The 20,622-nt window shown below is 37.7% G+C and overlaps 4 protein-coding genes across 4 annotated transcripts; 1 reads left to right on the top strand and 3 right to left on the bottom strand.

The window, feature by feature from the left end:
• Positions 1-1,284: 1,284 nt before the first annotated feature.
• Positions 1,285-3,860, bottom strand: LOC137737846 (peptidyl-prolyl cis-trans isomerase CYP21-4-like). Its single transcript, XM_068477415.1, has 8 exons — positions 3,702-3,860; positions 3,402-3,584; positions 3,246-3,285; positions 3,067-3,111; positions 2,635-2,720; positions 2,032-2,169; positions 1,778-1,928; positions 1,285-1,683 (listed from the first exon to the last, which is right to left on the bottom strand). The coding sequence occupies exons 2-8, from the start codon at positions 3,551-3,553 to the stop codon at positions 1,597-1,599; spliced, it is 699 nt and encodes a 232-aa protein (XP_068333516.1). The 5' UTR covers positions 3,554-3,584; positions 3,702-3,860; the 3' UTR covers positions 1,285-1,596.
• Positions 3,861-6,250: 2,390 nt separating this feature from the next.
• On the bottom strand, positions 6,251-7,465 carry LOC137736200 (uncharacterized). The gene has a single exon (XM_068475522.1). The coding sequence runs from the start codon at positions 7,463-7,465 to the stop codon at positions 6,251-6,253; it is 1,215 nt and encodes a 404-aa protein (XP_068331623.1).
• Positions 7,466-13,339: 5,874 nt separating this feature from the next.
• Positions 13,340-15,085, top strand: LOC137737162 (probable N-acetyltransferase HLS1). The gene is made up of 3 exons (XM_068476552.1): positions 13,340-13,529; positions 13,791-13,917; positions 14,016-15,085. The coding sequence occupies exons 1-3, from the start codon at positions 13,340-13,342 to the stop codon at positions 14,875-14,877; spliced, it is 1,179 nt and encodes a 392-aa protein (XP_068332653.1). The 3' UTR covers positions 14,878-15,085.
• Positions 15,086-15,205: 120 nt separating this feature from the next.
• Positions 15,206-20,028, bottom strand: LOC137737161 (aldehyde dehydrogenase 22A1-like). Its single transcript, XM_068476551.1, has 14 exons — positions 19,685-20,028; positions 19,553-19,596; positions 19,173-19,277; positions 18,791-18,918; positions 18,536-18,658; positions 17,975-18,128; positions 17,578-17,681; positions 17,405-17,483; positions 17,210-17,305; positions 16,953-17,090; positions 16,339-16,554; positions 16,057-16,248; positions 15,689-15,832; positions 15,206-15,600 (listed from the first exon to the last, which is right to left on the bottom strand). Exons 1-14 carry the CDS (start codon positions 19,794-19,796, stop codon positions 15,445-15,447), a joined length of 1,791 nt encoding a protein of 596 aa, XP_068332652.1. The 5' UTR covers positions 19,797-20,028; the 3' UTR covers positions 15,206-15,444.
• Positions 20,029-20,622: the final 594 nt, after the last annotated feature.

The following is a 20,622-nucleotide window of genomic DNA, read 5'->3' as shown; positions in this document are numbered from 1 at the left end:
TAATCTGCTCTGAGTAAATATTGTATTAAATAGTAATACACTTTTTTTGGGTTTTAAATGGGAGGGAAGAGAAATCGTACCGGTTTTTGGCGCGGGTTTTGAAAATTATGGGATCGGTAGTGGACTGGGCCGCAGTCCATAGGATTAGTATGGGCCTCGCACGCACTAATTCCATTAGGATTAGTCACTCCCCACACCTTTTCATCATTGGACGCCGCCAAGAAATTCCGATAGAAAAGTTCAAAGCTCCTGTTGAAGCCCTGTCCTGGTAGCTTGACAACTCTATCCTATTCTCTTAGGCATAAAATAAAAAGAATTTTAACGAAACACTTTTGATACTGTTCACTTTTAACAAAAAAAAATATTTTTATCTTAAAAAGTCACTCCTGATATTATGCACTTACACCTTTATTTTGTCATTTTGATTAAAATTAAAGTTTTTTTTTAAGGATTTTTTTGTTAGTTTTCCTTAAAATTAAAAGCTTAATTATTGTTATGCCCTCAGAATTGTGATATAATGGTATTCACGGGGTTGACAAAATCTGTGGCTCAAAAGTGACCTTTTCAATGTGATCTGCTGCTTTGCTTCTGCCTCTTTTTATCCTCCTTGGCAGCTTCAAATTCATTGGAAATATTGCCTTTCCCTTTTGCAGCACATGGTTTACTGTTGCTCTCATATTTTTGAGAAGGGAATGCCATCGCTGATAAATTGGCAAATTTAGGGTTGCTTTCATCTTCCCTTGTATGGTATCCTTTCCTGGACACGATTTGTAGAAATCCCAACCAACCTACAAGTTTGTCTCTTCTTTTTGATGATTTTTATTTTTTGCCTGATCGTCCTTTCATTTTGTTTTGCATATTATTACCTTTAGGTTTTGTTTTAAATGAGTTAAATTTCATGTCCCCCTTTACCTCTTTTCCTTATATCTTTCTTATTTTCATTTCTAAAAGGGTAAAGTTTATGTCCATTCTTTTTCATGTATTTTTTTTCTTTTCCCTTTTTTTTGGGGTATTGCGAGGGGTAAAATTCATATTTCCCAACTAAGTGCAACCTCTTTTTTCGTCAATCAATAAAACGTCCCTTATTACGCGCAGGTTTCTTAATAAAAAGAGTGTGTCTCAACTTTCACTATGCCCCTCAAAACCATTTTGTCTTACTTGACCCATGAACCTTTGAAACAGTGATACAGAGAATGTTCAGCGGGCGAAGTCAGACAAAATGAGGTTCAGCGGGCGAAGTGACATATGAGTAACAATTTAGAGGGCATAACAAATTAACAATAATTAAGCGTAATGTGAAATATCAAATAATGATAACACAATGATTACCACAACAAACTCGCATATCAGATTAGCTGCATTGTCGTATTTTGTCCACCCCACATATGGAATCTGTACCTAGAAAAAAGTATCAAAACTCCCCTCCTCCCCACTGCAAATTACAACCCAAATCGAGAAAGGAGGAAAAATTGGATGGGATCATCAGAAACCTAAATGATGTACTGTCACAAACAATGCAGGAGCAGTCCAGCAAGACGAAGCTCAAACCAGCAACGATGCTGTACAGGTATACTTCACATTAGAATTGAGTCGCCCTTAGATCTCATGTTTCAGAATCACGCCGGTGATCCCTACAGATGATTTAGGCCGATAATGTTCATCTGTATCGACCTCTTCAATTTCCTGAATGGAAGAACGTATGCAAAGCATTATACATTAGGTATTATCCAAGTCTAGGCATGAGAATAAGTTACCCAAGCTGCACAGAATTTTATACCTGTACCACTTCCTCTCCTTTGATGACCCGTCCGAATACAATTAGCTTATCATTTAAATCTGGTATTGGTGCAGTTGTGATAACAAGCTCAAATTCTTTGTTGTCTGGTCTAGCCTTCGTAGTTCCAAGCATAAAAGCTTCATGCTTCGGACTACAGGTTCACACAGGAACCAGGCAAGAATAAGCTATCAGCTTTGCAACACAGGACCAACAGGCCACACAACCAATATAAAAGTTTTATCTATGAAACAAACCTCGTAACAAGTTGACTACGAAGCTTCCCTTTTGATATCCAATCTTCAGCTGCTCCAAGTCCTTGGGAACCACCCCCTTTGATTATATAGTGCTTGATCACGTGACTGAACGACATCCCCTTGAAGTGTCCCTTTTGACTGCAAAACTAATGCCTTAGAAGTGCCATGAGGGCATAACACACTATTCCCCTTACAACCAACAAAAACCAAGCAAGTCTACTTCTGGATGCTACTGCTACTCAGAATATTGAAATGATTTCTAATCGTCGAAGTTCTAATTTTATTTACATTTAGCCTCGATATAAGTCAACTAGGCATCCATATCACCAAGGCTATATGAACCTTTAACCTGTTGTTGTGTATTTGATCATTTACAAAGGAGTTACAACAAAATATACCCCTTGGCTTATAAGATGATAAAAATATTAAATAATACACCCCTTGGATGCGAGCAATTTTACTAACAGCTATGTACAAAGTCACCCCGTCCCATAATTTTAACTTTATTCTCTTACCCTGTAGAGAAATAGCTTCAAATAGACATGATTTAATATTACTACAGCAAGTATGTATGCAAGATAACATGTGATGTCGAATACTCACCATAAGTCAATAAATCTATCCACAACCTCTGGAGAACCATCCTTGAAAAGTTCCACTGTGATAGGACCTTTTGGTGTATTTAGAATCTACAAAATACACAGGGAAGGGGGAGAAGAAAGAAAGTGAATAACTACAATTGTGGAAAAGCAGATAGGTGACTTACACTCTAAAAATAAAACATCAGCAGAGAGACCAGGAATGAAATAACACCGAAGGAAACCGGTGCAGCAATCCTAATTGTTAAATTTTCCCAACCCAGATACCTTCCGAGAAAAGAAGTTTATTGATAAACTTTGCTGCATAACAAATTTAACAGCCACACCAACACCACAAGGTCCACAACCACCCCGCTACGTTAATTCTAGAAGTCGAAAATTGCAGGTTTATGCTAGGTGACACCAAATAGAAAGATGGCAGTATTAAGAGACTTACAGCATAACCGGGAAGATCGCCCTTCTTGCCAAACCCATCAAAATCCTAAACAAACAAACAAACAAAAACCCACCTAATTTAACCAACTACGCATTTACGCATATTTATTATCCAAACAAGAAGATTAACTAATTCTTAATTAATTACACAAATGGAAAATACCCATTCCAAATTAATACCTCTCGATTAGATAACTCCGACCCAGATTGGTCCAGCGACCTACGAGGGCAAATTAGCGCGCACAACAAAATAAGTAGCTGAAAATATCCATAATAATCCAACTATCCAAACAAATAAAATCATCAAAATTTTGAAAATATCAGTTGAAATGGTACCTTCGGAACCAATAGCGATAAGTGGCGACTAACGACAAGGCGACCAAGGCGATGATTAAATTGCACATAACTATGGTGGCGATACTGATTCGAGTCGGCCCCTTCTTCTTCTTGCTCTGAAGTAACAGCGCCTGCGGCTTTATCCGCGCCATGAGGTTCGAACTTTAACTCTAATCACGAAATCTGAAGCAAAAAAAAATTAATTAAAACTAAAAAATTGGTTGATGAATCTTGATCGCCAAATCGATTGGAATCGAAACCCTAGAAATGAGGTGGGATTTGAAATTGGTGAGAGAGTACCTTTTGGGGGTTGGTGTGGATTGGGTCACAGTGAGGTTCAAATGTTCGAATCGGATAGAGAGAGAGGGAGAGCCAGAGTAGAGTTTGGTGGGCGATTTCAGTTTTAAGTAATCGGTCTGGTTCGAATTTTTCGATGTTTCTCGTTGAATTTTAATTTTGTGATTTCAAAATTGGTGGATGGAGATGGAGCCCACGTGAGATTATTCGCCGGAGAAAAGAGAACAAATCTCTTGAAAAATTAAGGAATGGACGGTCGTGATTGAAATAGCGTGTTGATTTCGGTTGTTTGGCGTTTGGTTTGCGGCAGCCAGACGCGGGGTTTGCTCGTACCCGCCTTTGCTAAATGAACCGGTTTATAATTTTATTTGAAAGTAAGATGACCCAAATTCAACTTAGATGAATAATAATTTGATTCATATTTTTTAAAAACTGGAAAAAATAATCCTTACCGATTTGGAATTGAGATCCTTTCCGGATCTTGCATTCCAGAGTTTACAGATTTTGAAATTTGGATCGCTCATTTTAAATCTTATGGTTCCGGTTAGCTTATCACACTGGCATACCTCATATAATCGAACCAGACTCTTACTCCTTTTTTTTTTTTTTTTTTTTTTAACAAAATGATATTATCTATATAAATATGAGAGGTAGGCTTAATCTCACAATGGGCTAGCAATAATATGATTCAAATTCGCCTTCAACGAGAATCGAACCTAAAACATCTCACTTACAAATGAAGAAGAATACAACTAGACCGTAGTACTAAGTGGCCTCTCTCCCTCTCTTAAATGGTTCGAATTTAAGTTCGTCGATTCTGGAAAGGAATTCACTAAAAAGCATCCTACATCTGGGAACGTTTAGGTACAATGAAACATGTTTTTCTATTTTGCATGGGTAATCACGAGACTTGATAGGAAAGCTAACCAAAACTCGTATGCTTATACATGGCAAGGCCAAAACAACAAGATATGAAAAAAGAAATGAGGATTTTCTTCGGATTTTTTTTGTGAAGATTTTAGGAATCTTTTAATCGTGTTCATTCATCGTAAAAAGTACGGTTATAAATCATTTTAAAAAAAAATTATTTAAAATTAAATACAAATAGTATTTGACAAAAACTGACTGCATAATTCACAGTAATCGAATATGATTAAAAAATCATCTTTATCCTCGTTCCGTAAAAAAGAGCATGACATGATTCTGCGCCGAAATGTTTTCTTTCATGTATCCTCTCATTATTTAATGTTGCCAAGAAGATGGTGTTATGCTTCTCAATTAAGTTAGGAAATTATTTTTGGAGCACCCGAAAATAGAATTAGTCCAACAAACAATGTCATTGGCCTATCTATTCGTCAAATTATCAAGTTAACTATATTTTGACAAAAATTGCATATTACAAACAGTCTCTCTAATGCTCAGTACTTTGCAAGAGGAAGACAAAGTGTGATGATATTCCACTCTTTTTTTACCTATGCTTAATATTGTTTGTATTAAAATTAATAAATAGAAATAAGCAAATCAAGATTTTTATTATGAGACCTGATATAAGAGGAGATAATTGGGCTAAATGGAGGTTTTAAAAGATATTAGGCATTAGTCGGCCGGCGGACAAAGATCTAACGCTTAGGCGTCTATTAACAGTTTGTTTTTATTTTTTTTTCTATTAAATTTATTATATAAAATTTTATATAAATAATGTCTATTTATACTTAAAAATATATATAATTGTATTAGGATACATAAATTGCAAAAATAGAATGACTATAGATTATAAAGTATTAGAACATTGATTTGTCTCAGTAAAACGCAGCGTGTTCCAATTCTAATCGCTTTTACGCGAGAAACGGGGACCACCCTCTTGCTAGTCCATTATGAGGCTTAGTGCACTCTCCCCACCTCCTTAGTGTAAATAATATCATTTGTTTGTTTTTTTTTTTTAATTTTTAAAAGCTCTCTTACAGTTTAGTGAAAAATAAAACGCAAAATGACAATTATTTATTTTCTCTCTAAGTGAGAGTTGCAACCTAGACGGGCGTCTAAATAGGTATAGGTGTCATTTTTGAATTTTCAAATCCTAAAAATTAATGGGGGCGATGGCTAGCTGCCTAGCGCCTAGGCGGCGGTAGGCAGAGATTTTTAGAACAGTACACGTATACAAACATGAAACAATTTGAATGAATCAATATATAGAAATGGTGTCATAAAATAAAATAGATACAAACAAAGAAAAAGGGAATACTTTCTTCATGCATTGACTATATATATGTGTGATCCTTATACCTCAATTTTCAAAGACCTCAATATTTAAATAACATAGTAGACTAATAATATTATTTATTTTGTTTTGTAAATAAATAGATATTACACCCTTCCACTTAACACTTCAAATAAAAGTGATGGGAAACAAAAGCCATGTTCATAGGGTTTCATAAACAAACCATTTAAGCTACACCATAATTTAAATTAACCAACCCAAACAATTCACACACACAGGAATTAAAGCAGCAAAATTCTTGACACCAAAAGACATCAAATTTTCTTCAATTTAATCACATGAACCACTGGTGCACAGCAACTCCAAGATCCCTCAGCCTCCCATACAAAGCAATGCATTCCCAATAAGCTCTCTTGCTCCCACCATTCCTCCTCCCACTCTGCCACCATCCGTTGCTGCACTCCAAGAACAACTCGTCCACCAGACAGATTGTCCTCTTCCTCACCATGTCCACCACCACTTCCGCTTCCGCTTTCATCACAACGTAGTCCTCTTCCCTCACATTGTCTTTCAACCAGTCCGAAACGTCGTTTTCAGGGGTGCTTGAAGCCTCTTCGGGCTCTACCTCGAGGTTGTAGACCTCGAATTCATTGTTCATTTTCGGGTAGTTTTGATCAAACCATTCGATCATGCCGCGGTTTTCCTCGTTTAGCTCTACATTGACAAACACTCGGCGGTTGTAACTGTCGAGGGAAACACCCAACAACTCGGGGAGGAACTTGATTTTCTTCAAGTATTCATTCGATTTGGCCAAAATGAGCCTCGGCGGTTCCAGCAGCACGTCTTCCAGACCCTCTAACACCGTCTTCTTTTCCTCGGTTTCCAACTGACAAAGCCGCCGGGACGTCACGGGCAAGTCATAAGCCGGACTTATCTTCCTCATTGCCACAAAAGTGGCAGCGTATCGGCGGAGATACACGATTTTGTAATTGGGTTTTGGCCTAAAGGCGTTCGAAGGGTCGTTGCTTATTGGAACGACAACAATGCCGCCAATCTTCAGAATGCGATCAGCAAATTTAGCATCGGCCAAGTTGAATGCGAAAACGAAATCCATAGACTCGTCCAAGAACGAGCTTTTGGGCACCGACTCCGAATCCACAACGAAATCAAATCCATTGAAATCAAAAGGGTGAAGATTTTGAAGCGTACCGGCATTGCCAGGAGCCACAATGAGAGATGTATCACCCTTTCTGCGGAGGCCTTCGCCGGCCAAATCACGAAAAAGCAGATCCAACTGCTTGAAATTGAAATTTTCGGATTCGAAATTCAAATCCAATCGGGAAACTTTTAATCCCCTCAGAATTGTTCCAATGCAGGGCAGTGTAAGAATAACTAAACCAAGAAAAACGGCGCACGGAATAATCCGCAATGCCTTGGAATCGGGAAGATTGATCACCAAGTAAGTCCCGGAATCCAATCCCATCTGTCCACCATGAAGGTGCTTCACCTTGTTTTGATCCTTGGCTGCAAACCCGTCAGCCAATTCCATTGCTCTGTTAATTTTCAACACTTTTGGTCCGAAAATCCCGCTAAAAGCTCAGTGAAAGCGCGGGATCCGATCGAAGAACAGCTCGAAAAGCCGGTTTGGGGAGTACCCAGATGCGGAAAAGTTTGAAAGATTGCAAGTTTGCAACGTTTTTCACGAAGGAATAGAAGGCAAAAAAACAACAGCGAAGAACATGATGGGATTTAGCGGGCGCAGAACCTGGCCGCGGTGTGATTAGCACCCACGAGAGCCACGAAGGATTGTTTACACCAGAGAAGTAACAGCTGCCTCATCCTCTCAACCTCCATTGTCGTCGTCCTCTCTATCATAAACTCACTCTCTCCCCCCTCTGCCTCTCTTCGATTTTTTCACAAACCAGTGCGAGATTGGCGTTTCAGAATCTTACCCAGATGCTATTTTGCGACGGATCGTCATCTGAAAGCCAGCCGTTGTCGACCGGAGCGGCGATTGCGACGGGAGAGAGCGAGAGAGAGAGAGAGAGAGACGCTGGGAGTTTGTGAAGAAAAAATGATGGGGTTGGAATTTGGGTGGTGGGATTGGAAAAAGAAAGGGGATTTATTTATACAGAGAAATGAAAATTTATGGGAGAAATGTGAATTTGCATTACCGTTGGAGTTTAAGCAACTTGCTATTTTTGCGATTTCTGTGTTTGGGCCGCGTTCGGCCCACCTAAATGTAGAAAATGGGGGAAAGACATTGGGATGGTTGAGGAAGAAGACGAGCTAAATATAGTGTTCTAGGTTGGCATGGTTTGAGTGGATTTGTTTTGTTGTTTAGGTTAAACTCAATTATGCGTTGTTTTGTGCAATTTGTGTTCCAAGATTGTGTTGCATAGAAGCTGACATTCCAGGTGGGAGTTTGTAGTTAGAAAGTTAGTTCGATCTTGGAGTTGACTCAAGTGACGAGGGAGGACGAGTAGTGAGTTAGGATTATGACAGGTTTAGAAACAGCAACAAAAAGATGATGGGGATATCATGTTCACATGATGCCAAACAAGTCAAGAAATTTCACCTAATTTTTAGTTTTGCACCCCTAAAGGAATTTAAATAATGTAATGTTGCACTGAGACCAATATATGATATGTAAAATACATTCAAAATAACATACGAGTCAAGCCATATTTGTCTTAGAGAACATTTGAGTTTTTTAGGCTCTTACATACTTCTGTTTAATCACTTATGTTGTTTTTGTTTGATCTATTTAATCCAACGACTAAAAATAAAAAGGTGAGTGTGAGGAGTTAAAAATGATGTGTGGAAATCACCTCTCTTATTTTATCAAATCCTGACTTCACCACCACACATATTTCAATTCCTTCCAATGCATCAAAACATGAAAATTTTAAGTTGTGTTTAGTGCAACTATATCAACCACTTTGGATACGTATTTGAATGTAATAATACTAATATGCTTACGTGCATATTCATAACTTTACTTACGATTTCAAAACATAGCTTCATTAGTTCTTTTTTTTTTTTTTTTTTTTTTTTTTTTTGTTGACAACGGAGAGTAAGTCCGAAAGAAAATGAAATATTACTACTATGGAATTTCTTTTCTTCTCTTTGTTGAAATACGAATATAGAACTTGAATTCCTCATGGAGGGCAAGACTTGGTTTTGAGCCTTGGAATTTAGAAATGGGTTTAGGGGTGGCTCGAGGCTCTGCAATGCAAGGAAAGTCCGGTCCAATTTTAGTAAAGCCCATGAAAATTTGCAAGGAATTACAAGCCCAACACTAATTTGTAGGTGCTAAAAAGTTTGTTAGAGTGAAATTTCCACTAGGAGTAGATAATTAAATTGACAAACAAATGAGGGTTTTTAACTTTAATCTATTCGTACCGACAAAAATCCCGGATTTTTTCTGGTCCAAATTTATCTTATTTTTACCGATAAACTAATGAACCGATAAACTAATGAATGAAGCTCTATTGAAACGACAATAATAAAAAAAAATCCTTTTTGGCTTGAATAAGTTTGATTCTTGATGTCACTTGGTACTACAGTAATATCTCTTCACTTATAAGTAAAATGTCTTATGATCAATTCGCATCAAAGGTAAATTTGAACCATATCATGCTTAACCCATTATGAGGCTTAGTCCACTTCTCCATCCTTTAGTATAAATAGTATCATTTTTAAAAATATAAAAACCTTGAAAAGCAAATGTGACCAATTATATGATATCAATCTTATCTATGTAACTAGTTTTTCTTATATTGATAGGATAATGTTATTCACATGCTTATTTTTACTACATATCTTTGAAAACTTTTTGCCATTGATCTCTTTAATTCATTCGATTTGAAGACCGAAAATTAAAAGGTGTGTGAGAAATAATAGCACTACCCATATTGATATGTGAACCCTTAATATCTCTCAATTAGCCTCCCCCTATCTCCCCCATTGCCTCACCCTTCCTCATCTCCATTCTCTCATTCGAGAGATTCTTCAGTGTTCCAAGATCATGGAGTGGTATATCCATTTTCTGCACTTATATGATGACACATGGTATACCATTCGTATTCCGCGTATAATGAAAAATTTCTCCTCCTTCATAGTCTTGCAACTTCCATCCACACTCCAATGCAATGCAGTCATTCACCCGATTTTTCTAGTTTTTATTTGATTTGAGTTCGTTGGTGGGTATTTGAACCCAACAAAAAAAAATCAAATGAGTTTAAGCCCTAAACGAATAGAACCAATGGGAACGTACCTGATTATTTTATTCGGTTCATGATTTTTCAGTTTTAAGGGTGAAACTCATTTCCCAATTGATTTTATAAACCTCAACTTCCTCCGCAAATAAGTTTATCTAGAATACAAATTAGAACGTCATACTAAGCCTCGTTTGGGGGGTTGGTCTGGATAGCATCAAACGAGGATTTGAGAAATGGACTGAGATGAGTAAGACAATACGATTTTGAGCCTATGCAAACCTTATCTTGTGTTTTTATAAATTTGGAGTGCATATAATTTGGTGAAGTGCTGATAACAACTCTAGAAAATATCCATGTTTAAGTTATTATTGTCTTGAGCCACCTACACATCTCTTTTCACCTCTCACACACCCTCTGTTAATTTTTATCCTTAAATCTTTTTTAATTTATTTGATCCGACAATGATAAATTGGAAGAAGTGTGTGGATAACATCACCATTTGGGTAATGGCTCACCATAATCCTTACTCATGAAGTCAGGATAGGATTAATAGTTGAAATAAGATCAAGGGGATATAAAACTTCAAAACCCCTCTCTGGTATGAGCATGAAAACAATTATACTATTCTTTGCTTTTAATATAAGCCTATTAATTACTTGTAGTCCTACGGTTTAATAAATATTATTCGGAAGAGGTCTTAAATTCGACTCTCATAAATGATGAGTAAGTTTTGAAAAAGAGTGATAGCTATGAGTTGATTGAAGTCTATCTCTTATAACATTAATTTGTAGTGAAGTAAAAGTTGGGATATGTGAGAATATTGCTGTCGGGAACCCTCCAAAACGTACGCGTCGAATTGTGGGAGACTAACTCATGTACCACATTGTACTCAAACAACCTCATTCACACCTTCGAGATATCTTTCTGGAATTTTTTCTGGCACTGATAGATATGTCAATTTCCTCGTTTCTGATAACGTCGGCACACAGCTAAAAGGTAATGCGACACCCTCCACTCATTACCACGTTGAAATTGCTCATGTAATAATTCTTTGCAGGTGCAGTTTTATAGCCCTAGATCAAAAATAATTACACAAGATTCTGTACACATTGCGCAACACGACGACCTCTCTGACTGTACGAAGCTACAAAACCCTAGCCAGGTCTGTGAGACAGTTAATTTTGAGATAAATTTCATCTTCTTACTGTCAAACTGGAACCCTAGTTACCAGTGCAATCCCATGTTGAATCCTGCATGAGCTATGTATGTGTGTGTGCTCGCGTGTTATGGAAGCAGTAACACGTAGACAGGTACTGCATTCTGCAGTTAAGTTACTGGAACTAGGGTTAAAAGGACAGAGAAAGCACTATTATAAACGTGAAGACTAATTTCAAAGAACAGCTATGATGTTATCTGAAACTGGTAGATCTCCACAGACATGTATAGCTCAATGTGATTGAGGTATTCCTTTTCACATGATCTCTTCTTCTACAGACTTGCTTTCTTGGTACATCAATTAAAGAAGTTGGTATATGATGGACGAAGAATAAATTTTTTAACAGAATAAAACAATAGCATCAGTAAAAGCATTAGAATACTGCCAAAAGTAACAAACTGAACAATTCACATGCTAATCGAGCGAGTTAAGCAAGGGAATACATAATTAAAATGCTCATTGTCTACTCCATGCATGCACCTTCTCACATGCCCCCTCATGTAGTGACATTCAAGCCAAACATGTGAACAAGATGACATTAAATATTTGTAGTTGTTGAGTTTCACACTTATGTCAACTTGCTCTTACATCATGAAGGAATTGGTTGAGGTTCCACCTGAAATGATGATTCGTAATGGAAGGAGTAGTCCAACTCCTTTAAAGCCCATGTAAGGTTCTTTATTAACTTTCTGACGTGGAACAACCCTTCACATCTTATACGTTCTCGCACGTATAGCAAAACCAGTGTTTTAAAAACCTCGTCCCAAGGCACACCTAGTCGGCTTTGGAGGCGGGGTGGGAGGAAAATCGCTTCTGTTTTTTGGGAGTGGGCGAAAAACTCACCTAGCTTTGACGGGGCGCACCTAGGCATCCGAGGCATGCCTAAGGCGTTCATTGAGCATCCTTGTTTTCCATTTTGAGTTGCCCTGATCTGAAATTTTCTGATTGTAGGCTGTCTGCCTTCCCAACGACAAATATGAGTCGTAGGGCTTTTTTTTTTCCTTTTTGATATTCTTTTTCTCTTTAAAGTTTAAAATGATCCTATTTTTCTAACATTTATTACGCACTATCTTCTTTTATGTTAAGTTTTATTTTTTATGTTATTGTTTTCTCGTATGTAAGATAGATAAGCATCTTTAATTTTTTTTTATTTTTTATTTTTTAGTATAAAGAAGCATTTTTTTTCCTGAATATTTTGCCAACAGGAAAAAAGATAAACATCTTTTGTTTTTATTTTTTCAAGTTTTATTATTTTCTTAAAAGAAACATTATTATTCTTATTTCTTTTTTTAAGACTGTCCAAATATTACCAAAAACTCTCATATATATATATATATATATGCACTTACTTAAGATTCTAGATGTTTGATTCTACTCTATTTGTTTGATTGTTGATTAATTTGATTACTCGGTTAAACTTGTTTGTGACTTGTGCACTTTTGAATAACAATGAATATTTATTTTATAAAGTATTATATATTTTTTATATGTTATATATAATTGTATATAGTATATATTAAAAAATTTAGGCCTCACGCCTTCGCCTAGGCAGGGCTATCCATGAAACTTCTCGCCTAAGCCTTCGCCTTTCAATACATTGAGCAAAACTGAAGCAAAGAACGTGGACAACACATTATATTGAGTGATGTCGAGCATATGTGCTCATCAACCTTTATGCACGGGTCAACCTATTTTGACACAAAAACAGTGGTTGAGGCTCCCCTCCAAAACTATTATAAGCTTATACAAGGTTTCTTTAAGTCATCAACGTTGGACAGCTCTCAACCTCTTCACACAAACCATGAGGACAAAAGGAGAAAAGACAAAAAAGAAAACAAATCATACAATTGGTAGCTAGGGTAGCATAAAAGTATATATATATAAGAATGCAACAAGAGGCACTTCATGAAAGATTCATCTACTGAAGATTGATTTCCACTTCACATCTAATAACCAACTTACTACTTTCAAAGCAAGAAAAAACATGGTTGAAATTGCAGATCACACCAAGGTTCTTATAAGGGAATTCAGTGAAGACACAGATATTGAAGTGGTGGGGAAACTAGAGAGGGACTGTGAGATAGAGTCTAAAAAGGGCGTCTCCATTTTCACTAGCATGATGGGTGATCCCTTTTGTAGGATTAGGTTCTACCCTCTTCATGTTATGCTGGTAGGTTAATTAGGGTTTACTATTTTCCCTCTTATATTTTGCCAAAACCAAACAGTATGAAAACCTTTTCAATTTTCATATATCACAATCATTAATGCTTTTCTATCTCTCTTCCAATAAGCATTTGCATGATTTATATATTTCTTGGAGCTAGCTACTTTTTATACAATAGTCCCTTTGTCCCCCACCCCTCCAAGGGGGTTGTTAATGCAAATGACCGTAGCATGCTACACCGTTAATATGTTTGAAAATTGCCAACAGGTAGCAGAGCTGCTTGAAAACGGGGAACTTGTTGGCGTGGTTCGAGGATGCATAAAGCATGTAGGGACTGGTTCCGGGGCAAGATACGTGATAGGTTGCATACTAGGCCTTCGCGTCTCTCCTATACACCGGTATTCTCCGCTTTGTTTTTCAGATAGCATAACAAAAAACTGTTTTACAAATCATCCGTAACTAGACAACTTATAACTTTGTATGTTTTTCCGTTTAGGCGGATGGGAATCGGGTTGAAACTCATGAAGTCGGTGGAGGAGTGGTTGCTGAGGAAGGGAGCACAGTACACATTCTTGGCAACTGAAGAGAGCAACACCGCGTCCACCAATCTCTTCACTTACAAATGCAATTACAGGAAGCTCAGCTCGCTGATCATATTTGTTCAGCCAGTTTGTTCTGCTGCAGAGGATCCGATGCCTCGAGATATAAAAATAGAGAAGCTACATGTCGACGAGGCAATTTTCTTGTACAAAAGCAGGCTAAGGAGCAAAGACATATATCCAACAGATATTGACGTGATCTTGAAGGAAAAGCTCAGCCTCGGCACTTGGGTGTTCTATTTTGAAGACCAAGGCTGGATCAACTTAAACAGTGAGGAAAGTAGTAAGGACACCGCCGGCGAAACTCAAAGCTCTTGGATCATCTTTAGCATATGGAATACCTGTGAGGCTTACAAGTCTCATCCACTGAGATCTTTGCATGCTATTGCTACCCTAAGCCATGCAACGGAGAAATTTTTCTCCTGCCTAAATCTGCCAGTCAGTGTCTCCCTGCAAAGCTCCTTCGGGTTTCTCCTTCTCTACGGGCTTCATGGAGAGGGAGACAAGGTCGGGGAGCTTATGAAATCCGTCTGGAACTTCGCCTCTAGGTTGGGACAAACTGTGAAGGACAGCAAGCTGATTTTAACCGAGCTGGGTTTATGTGATCCTCTTATAAAGCATGTCCCTAAGGATTCCGATATGTCATGTATCGAAGATGTCTGGTACGGCAAGAGTTTGATCAACCACGCTGATGACAAAGATGAACTGCTAGTACAGGGATCACTTGGGAATGTGTTTGTTGATCCTAGAGAGTTCTAGGGTTGATTACTAGGCTCTGAGTGCCAAAGTTCCAAAAACATCCCCAGCTGTTCAGCATACCAACTTTGTTGTTGTATTCATCTTTTGTTTTAGTTAGTTGGAATGGCATTAAACACTGAAGAGAGCCAATATCCTTAGGTTTTTCGGGTTGTAATGATTTTCGCACTTCCAGTTTTCCTTCTTCACTTCTCTTGTTTTTGTCTCTTGACTCTCATTTAATTTATTCATTCTTAATTTCTTATGACCAAAAACAAGGGCAGAATGCGGAAGGAGAAAAAGAGAGTACGAAATCCGATAAAATCCGTTTGTCGAGAGTACACCCTTAGTCTGCATTAAAATCAAAACTCATTGTTCCTTTTCTGCATTCGATTCAGAATATCTTTAGATGGATTTAACAAGACATTCTTAGGAGAGATGCACGCTGCGACTAAATTAGAACCAACAAAACAAAAGGGGAAGCGATTAGGTTGATGCTCCGTGATTATGTATTTCAACGGGAAACCAAAACCCGAGATATCTCGTAACTCTGCTAACCCATGAAAATGTTCCAATCCTCGTGTGCCAGGCTCAGTCATCTCTTCTCTTATTGTTAGCAGGAGAATTTTGCTCTGTAAGGATCTTTAGAACATTAACCAATGCTCGCAAGCGGTCCCAAATGTTCATGCCGTAGAGTGCTTCAACAAGGGATTCCTGGAATTCAAAGCCATTCTCCGCAACGGGATACTGTTGTTGGCCAAGTAAGAAAATCAGTCAGATTTGTAGTTTTAATGTGTGAGAGAGATGACATTACAGTTCAATTTTGTTATCTGACCTGAATAGGCTTTGGTATCTTGGTCTTAATGTATGGCCACCATCTATCCTCGACAACTGATTTTACAAGACAACAAGCTCGCAATCCTTCTACACCAGCAAACCTTCCAAATCCACTGTCTTTCACACCACCAAATGGCAGGGACTGAAAATTCGCGAGAGTACGAGACATCTTTAGATCATAGGATTAACAATGTCATCATGTTGAACAAAATCATAACGAGTTATGTTGCAACAAGGATACTTTTACACTTCAACCAAAGAGATCTCTGATTTATGATAACGAAAACCTTTCACCTTCAACCAAAAATGAAAATAACAAGGAAGAAAACTGAAACAATATCAATTGCTAGCTGATAAAATATTTACCTGACACATGTACGTTGATGCAAAATCATTGATTGCAGCAACTCCACAGTGTATTTGGGAAGCTATCTCTTTTGCACGACGCTGGCTGCCAGAAAAAACAGCGCAGCCAAGACCATATTTTGAGTCATTAGCAAGCTTGACAGCCTCTTCATCAGTGTTAAATTTCATTATTGGCATGATTGGTCCAAATGCCTGCAAAAATGTAGAAGGCATTTCTCCATGTAACTAATTGGAGATGAAAGGTGCACCAGAAAATGCCACCAAACACGCGAATTTAGATACCTCCTCTTGCATCAACTTCATCGTGTGGTTTACATTTTCAATGACAGTAGGTGGGAAAAACTGATCAACTGCGCCTTCATCTATATGGCCAACACTTCCCCGAACAACAAACTTTGCTCCTTTGTCTAAGGCATCATTTACAAGGTTTTGAAGCCTTTCAGAGTGCTCTTGCAAACATATAGCTCCCATATCATACTTTCCAGTAAGTGGTGGGCCCTACAAATAAGACCAAATAATAGAATCATAAGTTTTAAACATTAAGTTCTTAAAACTGCTACTTGATCTCAACAGAATGCTTTACGTTATTCAAGATTATAGAATGCACAGCTGTTATTGGGCCCATCTATAAGTATACGTTGTATAACTGTCTCAACAGAACTAGCTGGATAATTTTTCAGTATTTTTTTCCCGGCCATTCCAGCCTATGTAATCACTAAGAACCTGGGAAGATGGGTCTGCGTCTGGCTGACATTGGAATTAAAAGGATATGTAGTGGATGCAACTGCTAACTGTGAAATCAAACTTCATTGAAATCGCGAAAAAGAAAAAACGGTTGCAAAACAACCTAAAGATTCATTTTTTCATACCAAACATGCTGAAAGGGACATACTTACAGCAGAAACAGATTTTACAATCTTGGAAACTTGACTGACAAATGAAGAATAAATCTTCTCATGAACATAGAATCTCTCAGCCCCAGCACAGTTCTGTCCACTTGACTGAAGAACTGCCCTCACAGCAATTTGGGAAACCTAAATTGAGTAGTTAGGTTAAACAGTGTTCAGGAATACAAAAAACTATAATCCAAAATATCGGCAATTAAATGTTCATGTCTGATGAAATACATGCAGAGGTAGGAAAAAAACCATACATGTTCCACATCCACGTCTTCACAAACAATGAATGCATCTTTTCCACCAAGTTCAAGTGTAACTGGTGTAAGATTCTCAGCAGCCCTTCTCATTATCTGCAGAAATAGCAGAAGTGAAAGTTGGAAGTGAGAAGCCTGTTTTAGGAATTAAACAAGAACAGGAAATCCATCCGATCAGGCAAAAGAAGAACATACCATCTTACCCACACCAGGCGATCCAACAAATATTATCTTGTCAACAGAAGACACCAGTGCTTCTCCAGTTTCAGCAAACCTAGTGAGATAGAAAAAGTTTGATCATAAGGAGACAGTTAAACAAGACTAGAGAAGTTAACAACCCCACTCCCAACTAAAAAAAAAATCAATACCCTGTTACAATGTCAACTAAATTTTCAGGTGCTCCTACAGCAGCAAGGGCTGATTGGATTATTCGGAGGTAGAAACAACCAGACCAGGTTGCGTGTTCTGAAGCCTGCAATTACAAGCATATAACTGTCAAATTAACAAATAATCTTCAGAGCAATTCATTAGAAGATAAACCATGTATATATACTTTTTTTCTGAACCAGGTTTTAATGATATATAGCCTAAATCCCCAGCAACGAATAATAGCTAACACAGATATGGGGTGTTTACACAACCATCAAGTCGAATGGAATAAGGTGGTAGGGATATAGAGACAAGTGAATTGTCTTTCTAACAAAAAGTACAAAAGTGCAGCTAGTGATTAAATAAAATAACAGTGGCCATTCTAACAACAACTACCTTAATCACAATGCCGTTTCCAGAAAAAACTGCTGCCAACATTGGATTAAAAATATTATGAAAAGGATAATTCCATGGCACAATGGCACCAACAACTCCAAGGGGATGGAATTCCACTTTGGATCTCTTGTGAAGCATTGACCTTCCGCAACATCTGAAATTTTTTTCATGAGCAATAATCACAATACAGTACATTTATATGTCCATTGGTGGAAGTGAATCTATGTTGCCTAAAAACCATTAAAAAAATAAAGATAGAAGCTCCTTATACGGGTTAAAAAGCAAAAAAATGGATAGAAATGGTAAAATTGATTTAGTGATAAGGTGAATGCCCAAAAAAGAGTACAGTATAAGAAGTCAACATTAACATAAAAAATTAGATTGTACTGATATCATTCAAGACAGCAAACATCGCGAAATGTATATCACTGATACTGCAATTAAATAAACCATGATGGAGATGGCCAACAAGGTATTTATCACAGCAGACTGTTATCTTACTCAAATTAACGGAGATCAGATAATATATAGAAAATGTAAACAAAGCAGAAGAAAAAATACCGGTATTCAGGCTTTAGCCAACGCTCACCCTCTGAAAGAAGCCAAGTGATCTTCTCACATGTTGTCATTATTTCCCCTAGAGACGCATCTACCATGGTCTTTCCCGTATCACGTGAAGATATTCTAATCAAAATTTATGTGTGTAAGTACACAAACTAATCTCTTATAAAAACACAGTACATGTGGAACCCATGTATGAGAGAGAGAGAGAGAGAGAGAGAGAGAGAGAGAGGGAGATTTGAATAGAGTACTTACTCACATATAAGCTCTTGGTGTTCGATAATATACTTCAGCAGAATCCGGAGAAACTGGCGTCTTTGCTTGAAGCTACTCTTTGCCCATGATTTTTGTGCCATTCTTGCTTGAGCTACACGCTTCTTGACCTGACATTAACAAAGCGGAATTTACCAATTTTGTGATATTCTGATCCGGGTGATCTCCACCTCTTTTATCATTTGAACTTGTTTGTAAATGCAAAATTATGCACTATGCAGGCACAAAATCAAGCTCATCACTTAATACTGAATGGAACAATAATCTGCCCATTTAGAATTCAAGAAAGAGGAGTACAATATTAGAACACCCTACACATTCAATTGACCAATCCCCACATCCAAGCATGCATAACATGTCTAACCTCAACGGGTGTCAGTGCAGGGAAATATCCCAAGTATTTCATGGTTGCAGGCTCATAGCACTGCACCTTGGTCTCCGCTTGTGGTGTCCTTCCCCTCGGAGGTACCTGCACCGTAAAACCACAATGGGAGGCTAACCAAATGAATGCCTCAAACAATCACATTAAATACAACTCAAACAACAAGAATAAGTGCAAAAGGAAACAAATTTGAATGCAATTACAAGCAATTTAATTACTTCCAAAACTATAACTACATCAGATTAACCGATAAATGCGAAGAAATTAACTACAATCAAAGAACTGGAGACAAATGCTTACAAAATTTTACAAATTCTAATAACAAATACAATCAAAAGGCGAAAAATCTTTGATAAACTCACGTATATGAAACTGTTCTCCTGCGTCTGATTCCCGTCATCCAACACTGCCATTGATCAAACCACGTCCAATTAATCAATCAATCACACAATCTGGAGAGAGAAAGAGAGGGAGAGAGGGAGGTAGCAGCGTACCGTCAGAAGCATCGACATCGATAGAAGGCACGTTGTGGGGAATGAGCATCAAGAGGAACCTACAAACGGCGTAAGCGAATCCGAGGACGAACAGAGCCCACCAAAACGCCATCGTTTCGAAGCAGGACACAAATCAAACGCCCTTACGCTGAAGACGAGAGGGCTGAAACAAAAACTTGCAGTTGCGTTTTCTGGCTACGAAGAAAACAAAACGAAAACAGGAAAAACCGAAAAAGCGACGGAGAGAGATTCTCTGGGAGGAGTTGGCTTTGGAAATGGATCGAGCTTACTTGTTTACTGGGGCTCTTCTTCCACTTTCTTCGTCGGGATATTTTGAGATGGACGGCTACGATGACATCTGTGATTTGATCGGGTCAGGCTAGCTTCTGAGTTCAAGGGGAAGGACATTTTTTTTTTTTTTTTTAAATGGGCACTATTAGTGACAAGCCACAGTTATCCATTTATTCTGGAGACTGGAGAAACTCACTCACACATGACCACAAGTTTGGCTTCCAAACTAGCAATGAGTTTCGAACCTGAGACCTCCAGTTTTTAGTTTGAAAGAATCTTCGCAATCATTCATTTACCATTAGGCCACCAACTTATGGTTCATACAGAAGGACTGGAGTGAGGGAGAAATGTTCGTGTGTGGATCCTCTAAACCACGTGTTTATCTGGTACGACGCGTGAGGTACTAAATGTTGTAATACTATTTTGTAGCGGTTAGATCTTGGTTATTTCAAAGAATAAACCTCATGTCATTAAAATCAAGTGTTATCCATATTCATAGACCATAATTATGACTATTATCACAAATCAAAGTCTCGCTCTCATAACACATGTTTTAGGTGTTTTTTCAAAATCACTTGCATTTTTATTAAGAATTAGTTACAAAAATATTTTCATAAAAAATACTTTTAGTTATTTTAGAAGTACTT

The sequence above is a fragment of the Pyrus communis genome, chromosome 6, assembly GCF_963583255.1.
Source record: "Pyrus communis chromosome 6, drPyrComm1.1, whole genome shotgun sequence".
NCBI lineage: Eukaryota > Viridiplantae > Streptophyta > Magnoliopsida > Rosales > Rosaceae > Pyrus > Pyrus communis.
Note: the sequence above shows the minus strand (reverse complement) of the source record. Positions and strands in the feature narration are given on the sequence as shown.

What these genes read in the sequence shown, in the direction of transcription:
- LOC137737846 (XM_068477415.1), bottom strand. Translation starts at nt 3,553, where the DNA reads ATGGCGCGGATAAAGCCGCAGGCGCTGTTACTTCAGAGCAAGAAGAAG. An exon ending in GCGATCTTCCCGGTTATGCT is followed by an intron (nt 2,721 to 3,066) that starts GTAAGTCTCTTA and finishes TGTATTTTGTAG; the next exon opens with ATTCTAAATACACCAAAAGG. An exon ending in GATAGATTTATTGACTTATG is followed by an intron (nt 2,170 to 2,634) that starts GTGAGTATTCGA and finishes TTAGTTTTGCAG; the next exon opens with TCAAAAGGGACACTTCAAGG.
- LOC137736200 (XM_068475522.1), bottom strand. Translation starts at nt 7,465, where the DNA reads ATGGAATTGGCTGACGGGTTTGCAGCCAAGGATCAAAACAAGGTGAAG.
- LOC137737162 (XM_068476552.1), top strand. Translation starts at nt 13,340, where the DNA reads ATGGTTGAAATTGCAGATCACACCAAGGTTCTTATAAGGGAATTCAGT. An exon ending in TCTTCATGTTATGCTGGTAG is followed by an intron (nt 13,530 to 13,790) that starts GTTAATTAGGGT and finishes GCCAACAGGTAG; the next exon opens with CAGAGCTGCTTGAAAACGGG. An exon ending in CGCGTCTCTCCTATACACCG is followed by an intron (nt 13,918 to 14,015) that starts GTATTCTCCGCT and finishes TTTTCCGTTTAG; the next exon opens with GCGGATGGGAATCGGGTTGA.
- LOC137737161 (XM_068476551.1), bottom strand. Translation starts at nt 19,796, where the DNA reads ATGGCGTTTTGGTGGGCTCTGTTCGTCCTCGGATTCGCTTACGCCGTT. An exon ending in CACCAAGAGCTTATATGTGA is followed by an intron (nt 18,659 to 18,790) that starts GTAAGTACTCTA and finishes AATTTTGATTAG; the next exon opens with AATATCTTCACGTGATACGG. An exon ending in AAGACGTGGATGTGGAACAT is followed by an intron (nt 17,091 to 17,209) that starts GTATGGTTTTTT and finishes TACTCAATTTAG; the next exon opens with GTTTCCCAAATTGCTGTGAG.